General features: G+C 39.0%; 1 protein-coding gene across 1 annotated transcript in view; it reads right to left on the reverse strand.

The window, feature by feature from the left end:
* DCBLD2 (discoidin, CUB and LCCL domain containing 2) overlaps positions 1-17,080 on the reverse strand; it is a 98,360-nt gene extending 81,280 nt beyond the window's left edge. Inside the window, exon 1 of the mRNA XM_054577352.1 lies at positions 16,827-17,080. Within this exon, the coding sequence (XP_054433327.1) occupies positions 16,827-17,037 (211 nt within the window). The 5' untranslated portion in view covers positions 17,038-17,080. The remainder of the gene's footprint in view (positions 1-16,826) is intronic.
* Positions 17,081-19,457: the final 2,377 nt, after the last annotated feature.

Genomic DNA, 19,457 nt, shown 5'->3' on the forward strand with positions numbered 1-19,457 from the left:
ATATGGTACTTGTCTTTCTCTGACTGGTTGTTTAATTTCACTTAGCATAATTTTCACCAAATCCTATCAATAGTGTTGCAAAGGGTAAAACTTTTCTTATTCTCCCCTCCTCTCTCCCTCCTCTTCTTCTCCTTCTTCTCTTTCACAGCCAAGTAGTATTCTATTGTTTAAATGTCCCATAGTTGTTTTATACACTCATCTCCTAAGGAACATTTAGCTGCTTCCATATCTTGGCAATTGTAAATAACACTGAATGAAAACAGGGGTGCTTACGTTCTTTCAGATTAGTGTTTTGGGTTCCTTCAGATATATTCCCAGAAGTGGGATCACTGGGTCAAAAGGCAGATCCATATTTAATTTTTTGAGGAATCTCCATACTGCTTTCGATAGTGGCAGCACCAAGCTGCATTCCCACCAACAGTGCAAAAGGGTTTGCCTTTCTCCACATCCTTTCCAGCACTTGTTTGTTGATTTATTGATAACAGCCATTCTGACAGGTGTGAGGTTAGGGCTACAATATCTCATTGTGGTTTTAATTTGCATTTCTGTGTGAGCATCTTTTCATGTCTATTGACCATCTGTATGTCCTCTTTGGAGAAGTGTCTATTCAGGTCCTATGCCCATTTTTTAATTGGGTTGTTTGTTTTTTCTGTGTTGAATTTTATGATTTTTATAATTTTGAATATTAATCCCTTTACAAGATGTATTGGCGAATATGTCCTCCCACTCTGTGGGTTGTCTTTTATTTTGCTGATTTCCTTTGCTGTGCAAAAACCTTTTAGTTTGATGTAGCCCCATTTGTTAATTTTTTCTTTTGCTTCCCTTGTCTGAGGAAATAAATCTAGTAAAATGTTGCTAGGAGCTACATCCAAGATTTTGCTGTTTATATTTTCTTCTATGATTTTTATGGTTTCAGGTCTAACATGTGAGTCTTTAATCCACTTTGAATGTATTCTTGTGTGTGGCGTAAGAAGGTGGTCTAGTTTCATTTTTCTGCACGTATCTAATTTTCCCAACACCATTTATTGAATAGACTATCTTTAACTCATTGTATGTGCTTGCTTCCTCTGTCAAATATTAATTGGCTATAAAGGTGTGGGTTTATTTCAGCGCTCTCTTTTCTGTCCCATTGATCTATGTGTTTGTTTTTGTACCAGTACCAGGCTGTTTTGATTACTATGGCCTTATAGTACAGTGGTGATTCCATCAACTTTATCCTTCTTTCTCAGGATCACTGTTGCTATGTGGGGCTTTCTGTGGTTCCATATAAATTTTTGAAATCTTTGCCCTAGTTCTGTGAATCTTCATCATTAGATCTAATGATGTAATGAATACATCATTAGATCTAATGATGTAATGAATACATCATTAGAATCTTGATAGGAATTGCACTGAACCTGTAGACTGCTTTGGGTGGTATGGACGTTTTAACGATGTTAATTCTTCCTATCTATGAACATGGTATGTACTTCCATTTATATGTATGTTCTTCTATTTCTTTCTTCAGTGTCTTATAATTTTTTGAGTACAGGTCTTTTACATCCTTGGTTAGGTTTATTCCCAGGTATTTTATTCTTTCTGTAGCAATTGTAAATGGGATTGTTTTCATAATTTCCCTTTCTGTTAGTTTGTTATTAGCATAGAAGAATGCAACTGATTTCTGGATATTAATTTTGTATCCTGCTTCTTTGCTGAATTAGGTATCAGTTCTAGTAGTTTCTTGGTGGAATCTTTGGGGTTCTCCATGTACAGTATCATGTCATCTGCAAATAAAGTTACTTCTTCCTCTCCAATTTGGATTCCTTTTATTCCTTCTTCTTGTCTGATTGCTGTGGCTAGGACTTCCAGTACTATGTTGAATAAGAGAGATGAAAGTGGATATCCCTGTCTTTTTCTCAATCTTAAGGGGAACATGTGTAATTTTTGCCTGTTGAGTATGATGCTGGCAGTGGGTCTATCATATATGACCTTTATTATGTTTACGTATGGTCCCTGCTACTCCCACTTTGCTGAGAGTTTTTATAATATGCTGTATTTATCAAAAGCTTTTTTCTGCATCTATCCTTTATTTTGTTTATGTGGTATATCACATTTATTGATTTGGGAATGTTGATTTGGGAATGTTGTACCAACCATGCATTCCCAGAATAAATTCCACTTGGTTATGGTTTATGATCTTTTTTTGTTGCATTCCTGTGTTCAGATTGCTAATGTTTTCTTGAGGATTTTAGCATCTATGTTCATCAGGGTTATTGGCCTGTATTTTCCTTTCTTTGTAGTGTCTTGATCTGGTTTTAGAATTAGGATAATGCTGGCCTCGTAAAATGATTTTGGGAGGCTTCCTCCTTTTGAATCTTATGAAATAGTTTGAGAAGGAGATGTGTTAGTTCTTCTCAGGATGTTTGGTAAAATTCACCTGTGAAGCCATCCAGGCCAAGGCTTTTTTTGTTAGGGGTGTTATTATTATTGCTTCAATTTCACCAGGTATAATCTGTCTGTTCAGATTCTCTGATTCTTTCTGATTTAGTTTTGGAAGACTGTATGTTTCTAGGAATTTATCCTTATCATCCAGGTCATCCAATACTGCATAGGATGGATATACATTGGGAGCCTAAAGAGGGTCACTGAGGATATTTTTTAGGAAAAAAGAGTAGTTCCCAGCTTCATTCTTTTTAAAGCCCAACTTCATCTCTGCATGTGTGATAATTTACAAAACTGGGTAATGTAAAAGAATGTGAGATGTGTAAATCCTCTTCAACCCCCACCAAGCACATATTCTGGTTAGAATATAACGTGAAGCAAATGAGTTCTGGTTTATATAATTAACTTAAATATCCTATAACCTTGAGAAGGTAATTTATTGTTGCTAAACCTCAGTTTCATAAAATGGGGACAATAACAACTCAAACCAGATTGGGTAAGAATCATATGATATATACTCTGAAAAGATCTAATATGGAGAGCCTAACCCATAAGAAAGTGCTCAATAAATGTTTAAGGGTACGATTACCACCCTAAAAGAGCAGAAAGGCTTTGCCCATCATAGGTAGATCCAGTGCACTTGACCACAACCTAACGGAGGTAAAAGAATAATGGCCCATTAGTTTAGAAAATTCATAGCAGCTTTAAAGCCTCAAGTGTGTCTTGTGAAAAGTATGAATCCATTAGACAATAATTCTCACTAATCTTCTACCCTATAACTTCAACTCCAGTTCAGTTACTCTCAGGACCACAATCTGGACTTTGGTTTTACCATTTTTGACAGCTCCCACCTCCGAAATCTCGAGAACTTTAATGTCTTACCCTGCTGGTCAGTCTCCTGACCTTTTAGCTTCCTTACAGCCACTGCATACTTTCTGTGAACCTGACATCTCTCTTTTCTCCCCATCTATTGTGTCTTGGCCTCATTTCTTTCTCTACCCAGCCCAGACCTCATGTCCACTGGATTAACTACACTCTTCTGGTATGTTCACTTGCTAGCTACTGTGTTCCCCTTGAGTATCCTGCCAACACCTCCCTCTTCCCCACAATCAAATAATCTCTCTTTGCCAAGAAGCTGAGCACTGCTGGAAAAAAAATTTAAAAATCTAGGAAATATGTGTCATTAGAGTGATGGATTCCAATCTCAGTTGAGTACCCAAAGCCACTCAGTAGTCTCTTATTCAGCGGTCCTCAACGTTTACTCTATTAACTAAAGCAGTCAGTTTCTGAGCTGCTAAATACAATGGATACTTTTGTATCCTTATCATTTCCCACCTTGCTAGGCCTTCCTGTCCTCCGGTGTTTCTTTCTTCCATAATATCTTCCCTCCCTCGTTCTTATAACTCTCCTTTCCTGCCTTAGCTCTTCAACTCTCTAATTGCAGCTTCTCTGGCATCTTAGTTGACTTGGCTTCTTACTGCTAATGCTGCTGTTCTTCAGAGCTGTTTTCCCACTCTGTATTCTACCTGAGCAATTTCATCTACCCATATGATTTCAGTTACCACTGAAATGGAGAAAGCTCCAAAGCTGCCAACCGTTCTCCTAATCCTCAAACTTGTCACCTATTATATATTAAGTACCTCTGCCAACAAGTTCCACTGCATTCAAACTCAACGTGTCCCAAGTATCCAAGGAACATCTTCCGCATGCCAGGCTCTATACTAAGTACTACAAAGAACAACAAAAACGACAGATAGGGCCCCTGCCCTTATAGTTTACAATATAGTAAGACAGACATAGCAAGTCATTTTATGGATGATAAATACTATGGGGAAGTAATGGGAACTTTCTGGGTGTGTGTGTATGTGTATGTAGGATAAATAGCAGTTAATCTGACAGGAATCCGGGATGGTGAGGTGGATAGAAAGCAGGGAGAACCGGATTCCAGAAACTTTTTTAAAAAAGCATGTTAACTTTGCTCTCTCAAATTTAACTGGTCATTATGTTTTACATTTTCTACCTCCTCAATATCTCTACATTTAGTCCCTCTGAACAAGTGCAGGCCCTTGTTTCCACATTGTTCCTTCTGCTAATCCACTGTCCACACTCTTGCCCGTGTTTCTTAAACACCAACTGTGTCCTGTCCCATATTTAAAAATCCTTCCACTATTCTCCATTGATGATACAATAACAGTCAAATTTCTCAGCAAGGATACAAAGTCTATTATTATAATCTTCCCCTGACTCCTCTTCCAGTCTCATTTTCTGACTTTTCCCATAGCCTCTTTGCTCCAGCAGTACCTGTAGTTTGTCCCTGCATGCTCCATGTTCTCTCCTCTGGGCTACTGCACGTGCTATTCTCCTCTGCTTCCTCCTTCTGTCCACCTAGCAAATTCAGTGTTACTTCCTTTGTAAAACATGCTGAAACACCTGGTCTTTCTCCCCATTTCTAGTATCAAAATCTCTTTATTGTACTTAATATGTTTAACTATGCATGCACATTTATGTCAGTTTGCCATACCAAGCTATAAAATTCTTAGGCAGGCATATACAAAGAAACAGGGCATACTGGGCTCTTAACACATGCTGTTGAATTTAAAAAAAAAAATAAACCCAAATGAACCAGGGGCAGGCACCTGATAGGCAATTGATTTAGTAGAAAGTATACAATATAAAGGCTCTGGAGACAGACAGACTTGGATTTAAATTCTAGCCATGCCAACTTTTGAGATCTTGGGCACTTAACCATAAAACCCTCCATATCCTCACCACCCATCTCCCAAGGTACTTGTGAGGTTTGGTAACAACTTATGTAAAATACAGTGGACTCTATAAATGTGAACCTCTTTCTCCTTGAAGATGATACATGCCTCTGTCTGTCTGGTACCCTCAATATCCTCCTGGGAACTGTCCTGCATTTCCAACAGTTTTTCTGTATGTCATGCCCCTTGGCTAGCTGTCGGGTTCAAGTGTGTGTACTGACACTGAACCAATGTGAGGCCAACTCACCCTTCCCTCCAATTTCTGGACCTTATACATTAGGGAAAACCCCAGAATCTCTCCAGTGTTGAAGCTATCAGCCTTGAAGACTGCCAAGAGTTGTGATTCCATGTATCCACTGAAAGCCAGACTGAATCAAGAGAGAAAAATTAAGCTGAATCCTTGGTGTCTGAGGTGCAGCTGCTCTCCTGCTTTCCCTTTGGCTTACGTTGGTTCAGCTCTTCCCACGACTCCACAAGTAACCTTAGAATCCTCCTAATACTTTTCCCTTCTACTACTGTAAGCAGATTTAGACTTCTGTTTCCTACGACCTCTAGAGTCCTAACTAAAACACTTTTCCTCCACCCATACAAAAGAATGTCTGTCTTAAAACATGTAAAGTTAGCTTCTAAGATCCAAAGAATAACTAGAAACAAGAGTACAACAGAAAGAGATAAAATATGAGCCTGAAAATGACCTGAGATCATGGAGATCAGAAATAGTTGAAACATATCAACAGAAGTTGGAGAGAGAAAGTGGAGGTCAAAAGGAAGGGTCAAAACCAGCACTAAGGTCCAGGTGGGTTAGAGGCCAGGTAAAAATATCTCAACGTGAACAACCATGCTTTGCTGTCACATTCCTCTACTGCACAGTCTGGCCCCTTTCTCTGAACTAGAGGTGGAACTTCCCTAAATAATAACAGGGATGGGGATAAGGGACAGAATGATGGAAAAGCACTGGATCTCAGGAGAAAGCAAACATTTGAAGATGGATATTTTCACCGCAGAACAGGAAAAAGGGAAACAAAATTTTCATTCACACACTGATTCACTCATTGAACAAAATTTACCAACTACTCAAATAGATTTGGTCCCAGCCCTCATACATTCTAGGAAGAGAGATGTCTTGTATATTTGGTAACACCAAGAGTGGAAAATGAATCCCCCAGTTCCCATGGCTGGTATTTAAACAGAGGCATGTCTGACTTCAAAGTCCACCAAGGTAAGAAATAGTGAAGACAGACAAAGCTCTCAGGTTTTGGAAAGTGAAACAAAAAAACAAAACAAAACTAAGTTTAAATGCCAGTTTCAGTACTGTAGAAGCTAGACTGAAAGGGTTAAAAAGAAAATCATCAGTAACAAATACCTGCAGTATGCCAGACACGAAGAAACGTACAGCACAAGTGTAGATTACTTTTTAGAAAGTCTGTCACTGAAAAGAGCTGAGATAAAAGGTACCCAAAAAGCAAACAGTTCAAAAGAAAGATGTATTAACACCAGTGGTGTTTTGAGCATGTTTCCAGGTATAGACTAAAAAGCACCACAGAAGTTTAAGTAATACTAAAACACAACTTATATTTCCTGATCGAACTGTGCACTGGACAGAGTGGAAGAGAGAGTTTGAGGAAGAAGGAAAGGTGAGGCAGGAGGCAAATTTATATTGTGCATGGAGGAGGACAAAGGCAGGAGTTCAGCTCTACAAAGTGGGCCAGTCATAACACTGCTTTTGAGGGGCAATTCCCATTTGAGATTTGATTAGTAGTCCTCATTTGTGGCAGATCTAATCACAATGGACACAATACTTGCTCCACTAATCTTAAGGTATCCAGAACCTGAGGAAGCAGATATTGGGGACTGGCACATGAGCCTGTGTGGAATCTGTCAAGGACCAAGGGAGAGCATCACTGAGTTGACAGACTGAGGTACCAGGGCTTGGCAAGAGACAACTAAGCCTGCAGAAGGACAAATGGACCAGATGAAGAAGGAGGAACCCAAGGCTGAGGCCATGCCTAATACCTCAGGTACAAACTCCTCAGCCTCCCCACAATGGAAAAACCCTCCAAAATAATGTTCCCACTGATCTTTGCAGCCTTTGTTTCTCATTATTTCCCTGGCACCAGATTTTTAAAGCTATCTGAGTGTTCTCCAGGCATTTCAGCTGGTGACTAAAATGAAGGCAGGCAACTACTCGAACCAAAACTAGGGGACTCCTAATAATGGTGGAGACAACTCTTCAAATAAGAACTTAAAAGAGAGAACAAAGGAATACACCCAACTTGCTGGCATTAATACAGGCTGTCACTGTTCTTACGGATGATTGGTGGGCCCGGTAATGTTTTCTAAGCTGTATAGAGTTCCAGATAAAGGATGACTCCTTATCAAGGGGGTGTGGGAAAGAGGCCTAGCTTCTGTAAAGAGCATGGCTGGGAAACAATGGGTAGATATTAGATTCTGAACAACTCTATTCCCATGGGACTGAGAAGCTCAGGCTCTTGGACTGAACACTAATGTGGGGATTATACAAAGGATGACGGTGAGAAAGGCATGCAGGTGCCCAGCAACTAACACCAAAAAATGTGCTTGGGGCAGCAGAGTCACTCCTGAAATGGGCCCTTAATACACATTTTTTGAATGATAGACATCATACTAATCATTAAAAGTAAGAAAATGAACAAAACTCTCTGCCAGAAATAAACATTTTAAATAGTGTGGTTAATGAATGAACAGAAATAAGTGGAAAGTACTACCTGGAAATGAGTGTTTGGTGATGGTTAGAAAACTCTTTACAGAGAGGATGAGACCCAAGAAGGGTCTTACAAGGATGATTAAGAGTATACCAAGTGTATATGAGACCACAAAAGGCCCCGAATAGCAACAGCAATCTTGAAAAAGAAGATTAAAGTTGGAGGAATCACACCGCCTAATATCAATCTATACTATAAGGCCATAGTGATCAAAACAGCATGGTACTGGCATAAAAAAAAAAAAAAAAGACACATAGGTCAATGGAACAGAATAGAGAATCCAGAAATAAACACACACCTTTAGAGTCAATAAATATTTGACAGGGGAAGCAAGCACATACAATGGACTAAAGATAGTTTATTTAATAAATGGTGTTGGAAAAATTGGACAGATATGTGCAGAAAAATGAAACTTCACCACCTTCTTATACCACACCCAAGAATAAATTAAAAATGGATTAAAGACTTAAATGTTAGACCAAAAACCATAACAATCAGAAGAAAGCATAGGTAGTAATATGTTGGACATTGCTCATAGCAATATTTTCTCTGATACATTTTCTCAGACAAGGAAAACTAAAGAAAAAATTAACAAATGGGACTACATCAAATTAAAAAGATTTTGCACAGCAAAGAAAATCATCAACAAGATAAACAGACAATCACAGAATGGAAGAACATCTTCACCAATATATCTGATAAGGGGTTAATATCCAAAATTTATAAAGAACTTATAAAACTCAACACCAAAAAAAACCCCAATTAAAAAATGGACAAAGGATATGAATAGACATTTCTTAAAAGAGGACATACAGATGGCCAACAGACATATGAAAAGATGCTCAATGCTACTAATCATCAAAGAAATGCAAATTAAAACCACAATGAGATATCACCTCACCCCTGTCAGAATGGCTGTCATCAATAAATCAACAAACAAGTGCTGGAAAGGATGTGGAGAAAGGCAAACCCTTTTGCACTGTTGGTGGGAATGCAGATTGGCACAGCGACTGTGCAAAGCAGTATGGAGACACCTCAAAAAATTATAAAAGGAACCGCCTTTGATTTAGCCATTCAACTTCTGGGAATGTATCCAAAGAAACTCAAAACACTAATTTGAAAGAACATAAGCACCTCTATGTTCATTCAGTGTTATTTACAATTGCCAAGATATGGAAGCAGCCCAAGTGTCCATCAGTGGATAACTCGTATATCCACTGATGAGTCCTCGTATATGGGACATTTATACGAGGGAGTATTACTCAGCTGTAAAAAAGAAAACTTTACCCTTTGTGCCACTGTGGATGGACTGGGAGAACATTATGCTTGGTGAAATAAGCCAGTCAGAGAAAGACAAATATCCTATGATTTCACTCGTATGTGGAATCTAATCGAACGAACTGAAATAACAAACAAAACGAAGACAGACTTATAGACAGGTGGCTGTCAGCTTTGGGGTGGGGTTACGGGGTAGGGGGATCAAGCAGAAAGGAAAAAAGACTCAATGACATGGTCAACAGTGTGGTGAATGTTGCAGGAAGGGGGGTGGAAAAATACATGGAAAAATGAGAAATGCATTTTACCAAGTAGACATGGAAATAAAATAAGGACATTCCAAGTAGAGAAAACAACGTATGTAAAGAGGTCAGTATAGGGAACAAGGAAAAAAAGTACAAAATTATACGTTAGAATAAAAAGTAGCTCAGCCTTGCACCTGAAGTATAAAGCATGAGGGGTGCTAACATGATAGGAGGGCATGATATTAGTAAGTCAGAGAGGAAGAGAGAAGCGAGACTGAAAAACATTATACAGGTGTGGGCAAAAGTAGGTTTACAGCTGTGAGTATACCAAAGAGTTCAGGCATGTATTATTATATTACTTTCCATACAAACAACTGTAAACCTACTTGTACCCACCATACACACACACACACACACACACACACACACACACACACACGCGTGCGCGCATGCAAAGGAGTTTGGATTTTATCCTATTGGTGATAAAGAGGCTGCTGTCTACACTATGGTAGTATTAAATTAGCTCCAAGAGGGCAGTACCCCACTGTGTAGAACCATAGCCCACAAATATTCAACACTTGCCTAATGATTGACTGGGCAAGGGTGCAGGGCATGGGGCTCAAGGAAGAGGCAGTGGGCCAAGGCCACAGGCTTACTACTCATTGCAACAGGGCAGGATTTAAACTCCCATGGTTTCCTGACTCCTTGCTGTTCTGAAGATGTGTTCTTTACTCTTCAAATGTCTGCTCTCACTGTGGGCTAGAAATTCAGCAATTCTTTTAAGCTCATCCATTAAAAACCCCTTTATCACCATGGCTTCTTCTACTTTCCTAGGTGTTGTGAGCTCTCCTTCCCTTATAAACCCACGGTACTGTGCAATCTTTCTTGGTTATTTTTATATATATTACAACGTGGAAATTATTTCCTAAACTATAGGTTCTCTGAAAACAGTGACAATGTTTTACGCTTCTCTAAATCTCCCTGGTCTGTACTGACATATGGGAACACTGTTCTGGGAGCTCATAATTGATGATACTCCTTCATGCCAATAGTTCTTAATGAGAGAATGAAAGTACCAGCATCTTCTCTCTGATCCCAGGCAATTAATTCCGTTTGGACTGCAAATTTGCATGCACCCTACTCAGCAAAAGCCTTCCAAGTTAACTGTGGTCCTGCTCCCTTAGAAAGCAGTGGAGGGAGCTTGCACCTTGGGATCTTCCCCACAATTTCAGTAGCTAATTAAAATTTTCTTCCAACGACATATTCTTCAGAGTGCAAGCTGACCTAACAGGTGATGTGTTAGCAGCCTTTAATATCACCCCATTATCTCATCTGCTTTATGGACCCTGGCATCAATTAGATACTAGTTTATTTGAGTATCTATATGCATTTTCTGTCCTCATGGATTATATTGAGTGAATCCACAAATCTAGACAATTAGCATGACATATTTCTAAACTAATATTTTAAACTAAATACAGCAGGTCCTTGAATAATGTCTTTTCATTCAATATCATTTTAACATTGATGAGATGCCATAGGAACTTAACACTGTTTATATCAATTAGCCTATGGTAAAATTGGCTTCATTAATACATCATTTTGCTCAAAGTCGCAGAAGCTACTAACGTCATCATTGACAACTTACTGTACTTTCTCAAAGACCTTATCTGGAAGAATTTAATCCAATGATGTAAAGAAAATAGTTATAGTAGTTCTGAATAATGTAGTAACTCCTTAACAAATAATAAGTGTTTCATGAGGAATTTTTACATTTTAAAGTTTTCATACTGTATTTTCTAAGTATACTTATATGTTAGCTTATAAATTAATTTTTACATGCTAAGTCCACAGAACATAACACAACAGTATTAAAATTACAACCATGAAAGGCTATGTAGGTGTGTCAATATGGAATAGAAAGAGACCCAAAACTTATAGGTTGATAGATCAGGAGGTAGACCTGTGAATGATTATCATTTAAGTTTTTTGTTCTGAGTAACAATCGTTGTTATCTGTACAATATGTTAATAATAAAGTGCTTAGACCATAACGTTGTCCTAAAATAAAGCAAATTCATGAGCCACACAAGAAAAACCACCAAGTTGTCTACGTCATACTTCAACAATCACATTTAGCAATTATTATTATCTCTATAGAGCTTTTCCTAATCCCCTTAATTTTTTTATCATCTTTTCATACCCTTCCAACTAATCAAAAAGTGGGAATAAAAACTATCTATTTGCAAGCATTCAATTAATGCCCAATATTACCACCTGAACTTTCACATCCCAGGTTCGTTTTATTAGGTATAGTCCTAAATTTAAAATCTACCTTTATGTTCATTTAGCTTTTCCTCATCATACTGAAATCCCATCATGCTTTTTGGAAATTAATTTATTCATTTGTCATTTTAATTCTAGTACTGCTACTTCCATTTATACCAATTTCACTACTTTAAGATTTTGTGTTGATCTTCTAGAATAAAGCTCAGATGTTCAAACAGAATTATTAACTATCTCCAAAGAAAAATGTTTCCACTTTGTTTATAACATTAGGAAACTATCTATAAATCATGAATCTGAAATCTTACAATTAATTTTTCATTTATAAGTTTTAAAATGTGTGTTTTAATCAGAAATACATGCTATACTTCTAATCTCCATTGTATAAGATTAATCAGAAATACAGCAGAAATAAGATGCTTTGATTTTTGTCTCCGAACAAAACTACATAAAGAATCTTAACGTTTCATCACACCAAGAAAGACAATGGAAAATTCTAAATTAACTTAATGTTAATACTAGAAATAATTACAAATGCTCTTTGCAGAGAGATGTGCTCTCCAATTCTGACTATTCACAAATATTGTTCAAAAATATTTCCCTGAATCACTAGAAAATAAAAGCCTTACTTAACAGAATATAATCTTCTCCTCACACATTAGTTTCAGATACCATTGTGGAACTGAAATCTTTTTACAAAAGAACCTGACTTTTTTTATAGGCTTATTAAATTAGCAAACAAAAATCACTATCTTCACAAACATTTTACATTAATAGTCATAAACTATTAATGTAAAAGTCAGTCTTAATGGACTTTAAAATTTGCTCCACATTCAAGTATAATTCTAACCCAAAAAGTAGGCAAGGTGTCCATGACACAAATCAGTAAGCTGAGCTCCTGAGATGAGGTGACACAAATTACTAGAGTGACACAAATTCCTATACTCACAATGTAAACCGAAGACATAAATTCATTCATAGGAGACACTCAACTTCCTATTAAGTAAATTTATTACACTAGTTAATATGCAATCAGCCTAAGTTTCACCAATTTAAGTTTTTTGAAAGATACACATTTTACAGAAAAAATGCTTTCAGTAAAGAATTTGAAGATGAACTTAATATTAAATTTACAAATCAAAACTAGCCAAATATAAGTCATATCTAAAACACCACAATAATAAAATAGATGAGAATAAATAGAATGAATTAATAAGTAGATTAATCCTATGAGACTGGTCAAAATACATCTGAGCTGTGAAAGGCTGATAAGTTTTAAGACCAATGATAAATTTTATTCTGAGCCAAATAAAAAGAAAAATCACTCTGGTAGCAGAAAATCTGCTGAAGAATAGTATGCACAGCATTAATTGGTATGAGGGTAATATCTCCTATTTCAAAATGATGTCTGGAAGGCTGAAAAAAAGGCTGAGGCACCATTCTACATCAACATATATAGGCTGGGGCAAAAGTAGGTTTACAGCTGAGTATATAAAATGGAGTTTATTCTTGTATTATTATTTATTAATTATGGTATTATTTTCCACATGAACAATTGTAAACCTACTTTTGTCCGACTCTGTATATTACATGCATTCTACCTACCTAGGCTGGCTGAGAAGAAAAATCTATCACAAAGCATTTTACACAACTTATTTTTTATTCTGACTTTATGCAAACTGCAAGAAATTTGAAAAAGCTTCAGGAGGAAATTACCCACAATCATACTAACAAAAAGCAACTGTCATCTTTTTATTTCCTTCCAATCTTTTCCCTAATAGTAAAAGTAAAGTAAAAACTACTGTAAAATAAAAACTCCAGCTTGTAACTAAACATTGCAACATGCAGACATTCCCATTATGAAAAATTGTATAGGTGTTTTAAAGCACTGCTTCTCACTCTGAAATTATACTTCTTTTCAGGCTATGCAAGGGAACACACCAGTTGACCCTTGAAGCACATCTGTTAGACTAGGAAGACTGGTTCAAAAGCAATTCCACCATAGACTGCATCAGGGTCTTTGGATAAGAAAATATAATTTTGAAAAATCAGGGAGTTTGCCCTGGCCGGTGTAGCTCTGTTGGTTGGGTGTCCTTCTGCAAACCAAAAGGTTGCCAGTTTGATTCGCAGTCAGGGCACATGCCTAGATTTGCAGGTTTGGGCCACAGTCAGGGTGCCTATAAAAGGCAACTGAGTGATGTTTCTTTCACAGATGTTTCTTTCCCTCCCTCTCTCCCTTCCCCTCTCTCTAAAATTAACAAAGAAAAAAAGCTTAAATATAAATAAAAACCAGGGATTTCAAATCTCACACAATTCCTGAGTTTTCAGGTGATATATACCTAACTGGTCCTTACTTTATCAGATAATTGAGTAAGCTCAAGATTATCAATGATAATCAGTTGCAGCTATATTATGCTTTCCCCTTTGCAAAACTCCTGTGTACTATCATTTCATTTTCATTAAGCTATAAAATAGGTATGAAGGAAGTAAGGCGTACAAATGGGTAGTTATAAAATAGTCACAGGAATATATAAAGTACAGCATAGGGAATATAGGCAATAATATTGTAACGATTATATATGGTGTCAGGTGGGTACTTGAAATATTGGGGCAGGGATCACTTTGTAAAGAACATAACACTAATAACTATGCTATACACCTGAAACTAATATAAAATAATACTGAATGTCAACTGTAATTAAAAAATAAAATAAAAAAGGTATGTAGTCTCATATCACAGATATAGAAAACTGAGATATTAAGAATTTAAATGACTTAACAATATTTATTCAATCAACTTAGAAAAACAAGAAATCAGGCCTTTTAAATTACCAGCATCATTTCTATTTGTGTTTAATCAACATTGGTGTTTATAGTGACATTATGAAAGACAAATGTATATTTGTTAAAATACCCTTGTAAAAACTAAATTTAATCTTTTTAAAAATGTGATGTTGCATGTTTAATTAGATCAGACTTGGGGAATTCTAAAAACAAGACAATTGTCTCATTGGGGTGGGAGACAGGAGATCTTATATTTCCATATGCCTGATTCTATACGGTTAAAAGATTTTTTTAAAAAACATGATATAAACACTTTCAAATCTGGAAATAAGCAAAATGGACTGTTCTGCTTAGGTAGTTACCTTCCTTTCTGCTTCAAGTACATTTTTTGCCTCAGTTTCCTATTTTTGTAATGGGACAATATCTATCTCAAATGGCTGTGATGAGGGTTGGGCTAATACATGTAAACTACTTGGTACTGTGCATGCCACAAAGTAAGCCCCATTAGGTGTGAGCCATATATAAGCCTGTTTTTTCTTTTCTTTTCCTATTAGGAGGAAAACATAGGGCTGGCCAAAAAGTCCATTTAGTTTTTTCCATTAAAAAAAAGGACACATTTTTCATTTCCACCAATTACTTTACTGATTTGGATATTTTGAATATGTTGGCTATCTTCCACTGTTGGTTTCTAGTGGGCAGAGACCAGGGGTGCTGCTAAACATCCCTGCATAAGACAGTCCCACAGCCAAGAACTATTTGGCCAAAATGTCAATAGTACCAAGAAACTTCATAAACCACGTTTGACACGTTGAATCAGTCACAGCACCTTCTTCATAAACAACACAAATCTTTTCTTGCATTTCAGTTGCTTTTTCACCCTTCTTGGAATAATAAAGCACAATACACCAAAAATTTTGTGTATTCTCTTCCATCTTCTGTATTCCAATGGCCGCACAAAAGTTCACCAACTTTGATAAGTTTTTTAAATGGATGCTGATACGACAGCTGTCACAATACAATCCAACAAAATTGTTTCAAATGAAGTTAAAGACAACTAAGCACTACTCAAACCATCCTCCTGAAGAAACTAAATGAACTTCTTGGCCAACCCAACATAGGCATGGGCTCTAAAAGTTCAATGGAGGGAAGGATTTCACATTCTAATTTATAAAGGGCTGATGTTCAAAAATTCAATAAAGATTATCTAAAACCTGAATGCTAAACATCTCCATTGAACAGAACTGCGCCTAGATATAAAAGAGGTCAGTTGACCACTTACGGTTTTTTCTTTATAGGAGATGTTGTGTTTCCATATGCCTGTCAAAGTTTCAGCATCATCATAATGACAGGCTTGTGGCCATGATTCCACACTTTACTGAGAGCAACATTAAGCTAGACTTAAACGTGCAAATCAATTAAAAAAAAAAAAAAGCCTTCCCAGAAAAAGTAACAATCCTTCTCATTGCAATAAAATGGGAAATGAGTTCAATAACTGATGCCAAAGTGATTCAAAAATTGCGGGTCACTGCCTGAAGGGCGGCGGGGATCAGCTCTGCATTCTCTCTCCATAACAGTGATTATTCAATAAACAGTTTTGCTTGCTTCTGGAAAAGGTTTTCCAAGGATTGCTGATGGAGGAAAAAAACCCACAACAAAACTTTTGTCCCTTTCTGTATGGGCTTACCCTTTTAACGTGGGACATTCCATTTAGCCAATATAGGAGGTTTCAATGGGTCAGAGCCAGCGTCTGACCCAGGCAATCTAAACCGCTATCCTAACAGGTAGGGGCTGTAAAGGACACTTTCTGAATCCAAGACTCAGACTACCAGAATCAATTTCGTTCGCTTTTGAACTGAGCACTTTCACAAAAGATAGTAATTATCGCCACTTTCCTTTAACAGGTTTAAGATGCTATTTAATTACCTTGCCTTCCTACTGTCCATCCATTCTTGTATCTTTCAATAGGTGTCACAGCTCCAAAACTTCTTTTTCCTCCCAAACATTTCCCCCCCAAAAAGAATCCAATACCCAAAAGGGGGCCTTGATAGCAGGGTCTCACGTCCTTCTTTTCAGGAAAATGAATGGCCTTGCCAAAAAGTAAAGCCGCGCCAAGTTGGGAGACAACAGGCTGATCCCCCCACCTTTGCAACTCAACCTTGCAAGTGCTCGGCCAGGTCTGCCCACGCACGGAAGCGCACCGCACCTTCCCCGCGTGTCTGCTAATGGCCCGCAGACCTGGCTCCCCGCAGGCTCCCCGTGTCCCGACCGCCCGTGGGGTTCCATGCGCCGGCGGATTCCCCGGGGACCACTCACCTTGCTGGGCTCCAGCGTCCTCAAGCAGCAGGAGAAGGATAAGTAAGAGCAGAAGGAACAGAGGCATAGGGGAGGAGGAGCAGTTGGAGCGGGGTGGGAGGAGGCAGGAGTGAGAATGGGGGAGCGCGGCCCGAGCGGGGGCGGTGGCCACGGCCCGAAGTCGGGGACTGTGCAGGCTGCGCCCTGCTCTCAACACCATCCGGCTCGCCATCGCGGCGGCCGGCAGTCCGCCTGCATAGTGCGGGCGCCCCGTGGGTCCCGCGCGCCCCGAGGCCACTGCACCAGGCACGGAGGCGGCAGCTGAATCAAGAGAGAGAGAGGCAGCGCGCCTCGCCCCGCGCCGGGACCCCCTCTGCCCCTCACTCCTTTTTGCCTCCTCCTTCGTCCCTTCCCTCGGTTCCCGGCCCGAGAACCCAAGGCCGGAGGGCAGAGTGGAGGAAGCGCGGTGCTCGAAGCGCGGAGGATGGCTGCGGCAGAGATGAAGAACTAGCCCTTCGCAACGCGTTCCTCAACCCGACTCTTGCTCGCCTCGCTCTCCCGCTGCTCAGGCTAGCTGGCAGGCCGGCTCCCTCGCGCTCCCTGTAACGCGCCCTGCCCACGCCTCCTCGGCCGCCACCGCCAATCCTCGGTCGGCTCCGGTCCGTCTCCCCTTCGCATCACCCAATCAACACGCTCTCCCCTCTGTCGACCAGTTAGCTCTGCTGCCCGCTACTCGAGCTCCACCGCCTCTCATCTCTCTCCTCCAATCCCCTGAGGCCTTGGGAAGCGTCCCACCCGCCTCTCCCAATCTGGGTTCCTCCCCCAAGCTCTGGCCCCCGCCGGCCCCCGCCTGGCCCCGAGATTTGTTATTGTTGGGACCTCAGCCCAAGCTGATCCCGCTGAGGCAGGCCGCTAGCTTTGGTCAATGACTTCCGGGACTTCCCCCATCCCGCTTTCCATGCTCCTCAAGTTGAGCTTGCTTATTGCTCCTCCCCCGCCGCACATCAGGCCACTGGAAGGGGTGGGAAACCTGATTTCTGGAGGGTTTTAGCTGAGATCTGAGTCTAAAGGACTCTTTTTTTTCTTTCTTTCTTCCTTTCTTAAAAAAAAAAAATAGCAGAGCGGATTGTTTTCTTTAAATAAAAGCTACTGACAATTATTGCGACCATGCTGAGGGACAACAAATCAGTATTCAGTTAAAAAAGTATATGTATTTCCTGTTTCCAATGCCTTTTACTATTTATTAAATGGGGGTGGAGGGGACAAAAAAATAATAAAACAAGATCTATGCCTCCAAAGTAATTTAAATTAATTCATCCATTCTAGAGTTGTTGAGCACCTGCAAAGTCTGTGTTACTAGGTATAGGAGTTGCAGCTATAATACACACATGTCTTCTAGGATCTAATGTTAGGCCAGATATGGAAATACATCATGAATGGCAGAATAAAAAAATGCTGATTAGAGTCACAAACAATTTGATGGAGAATGTCAAGAGATAGAGTGACAAAAAGAACTAGTCTTTGGGAAAGTGGAATCCACAAGACCAGATGACTGGTTGTAGAGGGGAGAGAGGTGCCCTCCTGGATGTTTTCCACATGGGCTCCTAAGCAGGATGATTTCATTAATAAATACAGAAAGCTGAAAGGGTGAAGCAGAATGTGTGGGAAAGTGAGTTAATTTGGGGCATACAGCATTTCAGATGTCCACTTGTCTAAAGTGCAAAGCTCTATATAAAAGACAGGTGGATGTTTTGATCTAAAGCTTAGGATGAGGAATGCCTTGAAGTTATGGGGGAGGAGGAGCCATGAATAGATGTAATATTCAAAACTATGGAGGCAACTGATATCCTCAAATGAAAATGTGAAAATTGTGAAGGACTTTGGAGGTCATCTTTTTCAATGCACCCCTTGTGCATTAAACCCTTCTACCAAATTTAATTAATAAGCATTTATTGGATGCCTATTAAATCCTACTATGCTTTAGGCCTAATGTAGGCAGTGGGCATGCAAAATTTAATCAGAGGAGGCAACCATGTAAATAAATCCACTGACAGCAGTGGCACGTTGGAAATATAGACTGATGCCACAATACCGCATTAGAAGGATTTTAAGGAACCCATTACGGCAGGGCTGAAAATCCAGTGACCTTGAATAAGACAACAAAGTAAGGAAGGTGTTCAATCTCAGGTCAGAGGCAAAGGAGGCTACGTCACAGATGAATGGCGTTGATGGAGCTGCATGTACTAGGACTCGGAGGAGCCATGGTTGACTCCATTCCTTGACTGGTAAATGAATTAATGCTTGGATGAAGCCTCTGGGAAAGACTAGGGCTTCAGGAAAAGAACACATGGGATAGTTATATATGAAATATATAAACTGTGTATCATTTTAATGTATTTGTTAGTTTATTCCATGTTAGCCATAAATGTAGATTCTCGATATAAATTTTAATTCAATAGAACTTTCTCCCCTTTCCCTCTTCTCTCTCTTCCTTTTTTCTCATTTTCTTTCTTTCTTCTTTCTTCATGGATAAAGAGTAGAGCAATAAAGAAAATGGAATTGATCTGTAGAGAAACGGAGAAATATGAAAAGAGTTGTTACATCACACCATTTCTGCTTCCAAATGTATCTCCGCTTAGCCATTGCTAAGGA

The sequence above is a fragment of the Pteronotus mesoamericanus genome, unplaced genomic scaffold, assembly GCF_021234165.1.
Source record: "Pteronotus mesoamericanus isolate MK-2021 breed Mesoamerican mustached bat unplaced genomic scaffold, CSHL_Meso_final contig_42, whole genome shotgun sequence".
Classification (NCBI taxonomy): domain Eukaryota; kingdom Metazoa; phylum Chordata; class Mammalia; order Chiroptera; family Mormoopidae; genus Pteronotus; species Pteronotus mesoamericanus.